Source organism: Mus caroli, chromosome 15 (genome assembly GCF_900094665.2).
Source record: "Mus caroli chromosome 15, CAROLI_EIJ_v1.1, whole genome shotgun sequence".
Lineage (NCBI taxonomy): Eukaryota > Metazoa > Chordata > Mammalia > Rodentia > Muridae > Mus > Mus caroli.
This window is the reverse complement of record NC_034584.1, coordinates 42565689-42574579: the sequence shown is the minus strand read 5'-3', so window position 1 is coordinate 42574579 and position 8891 is coordinate 42565689. Positions and strand designations below refer to the sequence as shown.

The following is an 8891-nucleotide window of genomic DNA, read 5'->3' as shown; positions in this document are numbered from 1 at the left end:
GTGAGCATCCACCTATGTGTTTGCTAGGCCCGGCCTAGTCTCACAAGAGACAGCTATATCAGGGTCCTTTCAGAAAACTCTTGCTAGTGTATGCAATGGTGTCATCATTTGGAGGCTGATTATAGGATGGATCCCTGGATATGGCAGTCTCTAGATGGTCCATCCTTTTGTCTCAGCCATAAAGCTAATAATGTGCTACAGTTCATTGCATTTAAAAATGTACGCAGGCTGTCTGAAAAATCCACCCCATGTATATTTTTGTTGACAAAATCAGAGAATTTAACAGCTCAAATTGTAAATCAAAATCTAGCACGAAACAGGATACTCTCTTGTATGTGTGAATGATGTAAAGGCATATTTATTTATTTATTTATTTATTTATTTATGTATTTACTGTTACTTGAAGCAAACAAATCAACAAAAACAAGCAGAACCTGTTTATTTCTGACAATAATGAAATAAATATTTGAAATTAGTTTAAATTATCTAGCCAAATATTGTGGGTCTTTATTTACTAAATTCAATCATGAAAAAGTTTAGCCAGCTAGACCAATAATGAGAGCTACCTCTGTAAAAAGAGGAAATTATAGATAACTAAAGAAATATTAGAGTATATTATAAAGATAGAATAGAAATGAGAAATGCATAAAATTCAACCATCTGAAAACTAATAGCCACCCTGATATAGTAAAGTAAAGGTTTTCAGGGTGTGTGTGTATATTTACTAACATTGACTTTTTCAAGATGAATGTTATCATGTTGCCGCATAATAAAGCTACTAAGGATATGTGGCCATTCACAAAGGTCTTGAACAAGGACTATAAGGAAAGTGGATTCTCATAAGTGAGTGGCATGCATGCCCAAAGGAGGACTTTGTGCCAGCAAACATACTCCTCACCAGTGGTTGTATCCAAGTGTTTTATCTCCCAGTGGTCTGTTACTATCACCCAATGATATACTGAGAGGATCATGATTCCTTATATCCTTAAAACAAACTCAAGTTAAGAGATCAGTATTTCCTTCTGAGGCATAAAAAATATAGACTTGAAAAATATTAAATATATCTGCAGACTGCTTACACACTTTAAAGCTTCTACTGCACAGCATAATAGTCTACATAGGATAACTGGAAACTTTGGTTAGCTATATGGAAGACCTATATTTAGGAGACATTCCTTAATTCAATCAAATTAGAAAAACACAACTTCTGTAAAGATGGTTGGTAATTATAAAATCAAGTTACTTAATAGTTTAATCATAATTGATATTTTCCTAGAGTACATTTTCAATATTTCACTATAAACATTTAACTTAAAGACAGGATGGTGTCTTTCCCACCGATTACATTGATATTAAATATAATTCCCAAATTAGGTACCACATTCTGCCTCTCTGCTGGGGGTGCCCTGGCAAGAAAGGCTTCTCAACCCATAGAAGGGAAGAAAAGGGAGTCTACAACCTTTGTTTTCCTTCCTAGCCTCAGAAGCTCAGGTTTGACCTCACTTAACATCAACAGTTCTTATGCCTGTCTGGTTGCACAGCCTACTTAACCTACACCCAAATAAACCCACTTTTGCCTTCCATTCGTCAGTGTCTGGAACCTGATACGGTGTTATAAAATATAACCCAGGTAATCATGAAAATATAGAACATTATTAAATTGTGTTAAACAGTAAGAACATGTGGTTAAAGATGCTATCGTATTTGAAATATTTAAAATAGGAGACTAACAAAGGTGTAAAGATAACTATCCAGTCTTATACAGGAAAAATGAGTCTCAAATTCTTTGAAGAATTTCTTCTTTGCAAGTTTGTTATACCAATATGTACACAAAAGTACTGTGATTATTACCACTAATTAAATGTTTAATACCTTTATTACTATCAAGGTTATAAAGCTTTTAATTGTGCAATAATTATGTTAAAACAAGTAATGAGCGTTAAAAAGTTGTTATTTTTACAGTAGATTTCAGCAATACATGCAATCTGATCAAAATATAATGTTTAAAACCATGTTACTATATTTTGATTAATTCTATAATACATTTCACATTTCCTAAAAAAAGTTAGCAGTGTAAAGTCATTGGTTTGTGTATTTTATGTAGGGAGCTACCTTTTTTCTCCCCAAGTCAGTAAGAATAATTACTGCCCAAAAGCTTTTTAAATTTTTATTTTGTTTTCTTTCTTAATTCAGGTTATCTGGAATGAATATACCACCACCAATTATCAGCAACAAAAACTGGCTCAGACTGCATTTTGTTACAGACAGCAATCACCGCTACCGCGGATTTAGTGCTCCCTACCAAGGTATGTTTAATGATCACCTCTTCTTCTCTTGATGTGTAAAATGATTTTGGTATGCACAACTGCATTGTATAGTCTGAAAAAAAGTCCTTTACATTTATAAAATTGATTTACATCAGAAAAGAACGTCATTATTTCTAAGAAAATAATGTATTCATAACTAAATTACATATTAAAGATAATAGAGTTTCATATAGCACAATGATTAAAGTTAAAAAAATGTTATAACCTCTAGAATGTATATTGCAGAAGATATAACACTTGGACTTAATGACATGCTTCAGCAGAAATCATGCTACAAAATCATGCAGAAAACCTGTAGTTGTGAGTTAGTTCTTTATCACCTTAATTCCATTTTCATACATAGTTTGTCTGTTATTACAAGTATAATTAATCTTAATAGAATTCATATCTACTGATTTTATTAACAGGCATAATTTTAAATGAGTAGGCTATAATATTTGAAGGGTTACCTTGGAAAACTCATTGGGACAAATTTAGGAGGAAGATAACACATCAAAAACAATGTAGTTGCTACAATACTCAGTAATAATTCAAGAGCCCGGAGGACACGATGTCAGACTCAATATATAGCAAATCATTTCACTCACACTAGTGTATCAGCAACTGCTCAGGCGCTAGTGAGCATTGTTAAAGCTATATACTCCATTAGCTCTTTTTGTTTGCTTTTGTGCTTTTAAATATTTCCTCTGGTATTCTTTTATCTTAAGCATTTTGTAGATTTAATACGGTGACTCATCATAGCAGATCTTAATTAACTGAAATAGTATCAGAACATATGTTGTCTTTTGAAGTACACATTTCGGTAATTAATTAATATTTTAAAGGCAAGAGACTTCTACAAATATTGGATCAATGAAGCTTCTCTCTAATTAGTATTACAGATTAATATGAGTTGTATCTTGATTTTCTTAGTAGAGTAACAGATATTTCTGTAACAAAAAGCACTAATGAAACACCTTAAATAATTTATAGACTATTCCCTAAAGAAAATTTTCAAATGTCTTTGTAGAGTAAAGGAATTGACGTTGAATACAAATATGCTATTAAAACTACCTCATTGGTTAATTATTTCCCATAACAGAAAATATAATATTAACCACCAAAAAGTACTATAGGTGAAAGATAAACATACACAGCATTTTTAACTTACTTTCATAGCTTCTATTAATATAGTGATCCATTCATGATCATTTGAATGTTATCAATTTAAACCATTTCAGAACCAGAAGTACTTTCTTTCTTTCTTTCTTTCTTTCTTTCTTTCTTTCTTTCTTTCTTTCTTTCTTTCTTTCTTTCTTTCTTTCTTTCTTTCTTTCCTTCCTTCTTCCTTTTTTTTTTTTTAAGAAATAGTTACTGTAGACCCTTGAGCTTTCTGGTTACATCTCTAACGGTCTAATTTTTACATTTTTTTCATATATCTGACTTTAGGGTTGTGATTCTTCTGTATAATGAAATGAGAAATGTAGGGTGGCAATTATTCAAAGCTTAAAATCTTAACTTTTGCTGTTGATGGCCTTTCAGTTGTATGCCTTCTGTTTTTACCGATAGCAGGATAGAAGTAATAGCTGACATTTTATTTACATTTGAAGATATGAGGAAAATCAAGTGTATCTCAATATTAAATGATATATCATCTAAATGTAATATTATTGTATAAAAATCATATTAAAGTAGGTTTTTTTTTTAATTTTTTGCTTCATGAGATAATGGCCCAAATACAAGTAGATGTAGATCTTTGGTTATTCTCACTGTTCTTCCACTCAATCTTACATTACCTTCAAGAGTATTATCAAGACTTAATTTAGTTTCTTCAATATTGCCTACCACTGAAAATAGTACATACGCTGATAAAAATTGAAGCTATGTTGTAGAAAACAAAGTTTAAATTACTAATTCTTTATATATTTTTTATTCTTATTCATTCCACTATTTTTTATAGTGATTCTTCTTGTATACATATGGAATCCAATCCCGATTTTCTGAGTACTTTTAGCTTAAGTACTATGAGTGAAACAAGCCACAATAGAGAGACACACTAGTTCTATGCAAATACAGAGATTTTGATGTTAGAGTAAAAACACAAATTTTACATCCAGGGAAAGAGTTTGGGTGGAATGAGATCATCTCTCAATTAGGATGAGTGAAAAACACACATCCCAGCCAGAAGAAAAAGAACTGTAAATATTGTGACCGAATTGAATATTTAATTTCTGGAGCCAGAGTTTAAAAACAAAGTGAGTTTTCCATTACTCAGATACAACGAATGTGCCCACAGTTTTTTTAGAATTTTATTTATTTATTTATTTATTGGAACCACTTTTGACAATGTGGTATGTAGTAAGTAAAACTGGGAAGGAGGTTTCTTCCCAAAAATATTTTTTAATGTTATGTATATATTCTGGGCTTAAAAGTATAGAATGCATTTCTATACAGGTAACAGTATTTTTTAAATTTTTCATTATTATCATTTTAATTTATGCTCTACTAATGCTGTTAACCATGTGTTTAATTTCAATGGGCATCTATTTCTATTATGGTCTTCACACACATTCATTATTAATAAAAACTAGGAACCAAGATTTCCCCTATTCCTCCTTGTAAAACACCTCCTATAATCTGATGACTGAATAATTACAAATCTTCAGAGATCATTTGTTCACTCAGTCAGTGTCTACTATTCTTGCTATGGTCTAGGAGATTACTTTTACTTTTGGATAAATATATTGAGGGTTGCTCTGTAGTTCTCTGTAAGTATTTATCCATCCCACAGATTATACACTTATTTTATAAACTAATAGTTTTTATTAAATTTCCAATGTCTGTATGTTATAGAAAAGGTTGTAAATGATATATTTGACTCTTACAAAAATCCTAGAGACAAACCGCATTATTTTTAGCAAATGGCACAAGCTACCATTTTTCTTTTACTAAGTTCTAAGAGAACAAAACTAAATATTGGTGTTTAGTGTTTATGATTGACTGAACAATCTCTCTTTTTTTTATTTTGATATCATTGGTTTTTTTCTCTTTTAATTTCTTTTCATTCCTGATTACTTTTAACTGGAAATTTTTCTATTGTAATTTTATTATAGGGGGAAAAAACAAGAATGAAAATATGTTTTCCTTCTATTACATTTCTTGTTTATGGAATTTATTCTTTTAGTTGGTATTGTAAACCTAAAAGCACAGATAACTGAGATACTTCTGTATTAAAAAATACTAAATGTTTCCTCATAATACTTATTATGAGATGTAAATAAATGTTAATAGTCATGCCAATATAAAATATAATGCCCTAAAAATCTGGAAGTCATGTAAAATTTATGTATTTATCTTGAAAAATCCATTGTATTTTATAGATATAGAAAGGAAATATCAATTAATAATATAGTTAAAATAAACTATTTATTAGGTGATCAATAAAACACTAGCTTTTCAAAAAAATTACAGTTCTGAAAATTGATTTAGCAACATACTCATGGATCTCCCTTAAAACTCCGTTAATAAATTCCAGATTTGTAAGGTACAACAAAACAGCTGATTATTATTTTATTTCTATATTCCAGTGTGAAGCATTTCATAATAAATTATGAAAATCATTCTCAATAGAATCAGATCTAGCAAACCGTTTCTCTCAATTGTAATAAAATATAGTCATTTCTAGAAAAAAAATAGCTTGATCACCGTGTTAATAATCAAAATGAAGTACAAATACATTGTATTAAAATGTGTATGTATGAGGCAACAATTGACTCTTTAAAATGGCTATGAGTTTAAGAGGAGGAATATATTGAATGACTAGAGGGGAAGAAAGGGCGAAATGATAAAATTATGTTATAATAAAAAATAAAATTTTATTATAAAATTGAAATCATGTGGGTTGGGGACACAGTCCAGCTAGAATATAGAATATGCCTAGCATATAGAAGGTCCAGGCTGACCCATATATTATGAGATTTACATGCCCATAATATGAGCATGAGGGAAGGAGAAATGTGAGGATTAAAAATTTAAAATCATTTGGGTAATCTGTGCCTTTTTTTTTTTTTGGTTAAATAAGTCATTTAAGTAGATAAGGCAGATGATGGTATTTAGGATCAAGTTATATATGTATATGTATATCCTTATTATGGATTAATATATTACATATTATCGTAGACACTACACAAAGGAAAGAAAAGGAAAGTACTTCTGGTAATCTTTCCAGTGGGACCCTGATAAAAAGATCACTTAGACTAAGGGTTTAAAAACGCGATGCATGCCTAGAAATGGTGGCGCATGCCTTTAATCCTAGCACTTGGGAGGCAAAGGCAGATAGATTTCTGAGTTCGAGGCCAGCCTGGTCTACAGAGTGAGTTCCAGAATAGCCAGGGCTACATAGAAAAACCCTGTATCAAAAATCCAAAAAGAAAAAAAAAAAGCACAGCAGGAAAAGACAAGAAAAATAATGAAATGAACTCAAAATCATAGTAAATATCAGTATTTTTAAATGTTTCATAGTTTTTGTATAAATTTTCATTAATTTCTAATAACAAGAATTGATCAAAATAAATTTCGATTTTGAAATAAATATGAATGACATAACTAAGTAGGAATGATTATAGATACTTTCATAAAAATGTGACAACATAACTAACATATAACTTTGCTTTGTATGTTATTTTATGTCAATATTTTATAAGCATATGTGTCCTTTTGATATTATAAATTCAAAATAAAATAAAATTATATTAACTTTCTTTATAATCTCGTAGAATTTGTAAAGCTCTAAAATAGCTCAGAACATGATTTCAATTTCTACTACTCTTATAAAATACACCAAGCAACCAAGCACTATGAAAAAAGTTATAGTCTACTGACAGTTAAATAGAAAATATTTTCAAATCTACACTAATTTGAAGAGTATTAATTGTCAATCAGTTGCAAAAGTCATATTCAATTATGCTGATACGAGAAACAGCATATATCACTGAATTTTAAGCGAAAAGTCTTTTTTGCATGTATATTCTCTTCTCAAAGTGAGTACTCAGGTCTTCAAGATTGGAATACTTATTTCTTTTCGAGAATACTTGTAGATGTAAGAATAGCCTGTGAATCTTAATAGTTGTGAAATATAACCAAGTTATTGACATAAAACTTTGGTTTTCATGAACAAACTGTTTTTTGGAGAGTTGTTACTTCTTGGTAAATGAGTACCATGTGGGCATCTATTGTTGATGTATGCATGGAACTCATGAGTTCTTTATTCAGCATAGTCAGTTGTCTGTTACACTCCATGATTTCCTTTGCTTGGCCTACTATCAATAGTAGCTAAAGTTCTCTTAAGTCATAATACCAATAGATCTTTGGTATTAGCATGATGCCCTATATGCAACCTGTTAGTTTGCTTTTACCTGATTGCAACTCAAGACTTAAATTTCAGTAAGACATAAAAATGTCAACTAGATTAACATATATTACTGTCTTCTAAAATGCTGTATGGATACTTTTTTAATTTTGACATTTTTCTATGAATTATTGATTTCAGAAGAAATGTTTGTCGTACAGCAATTAGTGTATCAGATATTGATATTGATATTGGTGCTTGTGCCATCATCATTAACCCTTGCCATCCATAAAATTTTTATAGAAATATAGAGCTCAGACTTCTTACTTTAGGATGAGGGGGTGCTTTGCTATGATCATGCAGTAATCATAAGTTTGCAAATACTTTTAACAGAGCCTTATAATTTAAATATCTCTCTAAAACAAAATAAAAAAAGGATCCATATAAAATTGATGTGTCCCAACCTCCCTTTCAATATCTCATGACTTTATAAAAATTTAGTTTTCAGAAGGTGTTTGGAGAAATATAATGTGCTTGAAAGAGTGAAAACAAATATGTTTTTGTAGGAGGGTGTCTGGAATCCCAATATTCCTATTGTAGGTGATCAACGATCAAATGTTATGCAAGCATAAATAATATGAATTATAATTTGTATAATATCTGCATATGCCTCAGTTTATATAATCCCCACACCTCTATTTTACCCAACAGAACCCAAAGATGTTTGGGCAACTTACTTGTATGTGGCCTACCCATGCACACATGATTAGGTGGGAAGAGGGGCCTGATCAAAAGTCTGCATATGTCCTGTAAAACTCTGTGCCTCACATTGTATACGCCCAGAGAAGCTGATATTCATTGAGATGCTATTTGAAAAAAAAACAGCAGACTTGGCAAAAAGCATCAAGTGCTAGGCTACCCTGTGCACTGGCAGATATAGGTCTTAATGACTGCAGCTCTCTGCTTCTCATCAACGTTAATATAGAGATGTGTACATATATGGAGGTTCAGAAAATGATCATTGTTATCTTAGATAACACATTGAAAACACTTTAAATGACCTCTGTCTCCGAATAAGAAACAGAGAAACTGCTGTTATTGTTGCTAACAGCAGCATCAGCAGTGTTGTTCTTAATGTGCGACTACAACTTACCTAAGAGTCACTTTCAAACATATCATTTGTAAGAGAAGCAGTGTTTGAAATTCAGAATAAGACACTCACAACACTTTTTTTTTTT

At 30.7% G+C, this 8891-nt stretch overlaps 1 protein-coding gene across 6 annotated transcripts in view; it reads left to right on the top strand.

Annotated features, from left to right (window-relative positions):
• Positions 1 to 8891, top strand: part of Csmd3 (CUB and Sushi multiple domains 3) — a 1196994-nt gene that overhangs the window by 408724 nt on the left and 779379 nt on the right. For all 6 annotated transcript variants that reach the window (XM_029469822.1, XM_021183659.2, XM_029469819.1 and 3 more), the window contains one exon: positions 2194 to 2306. In XM_029469822.1, coding sequence (XP_029325682.1) covers positions 2194 to 2306 — 113 coding nt within the window. The remainder of the gene's footprint in view (positions 1 to 2193; positions 2307 to 8891) is intronic.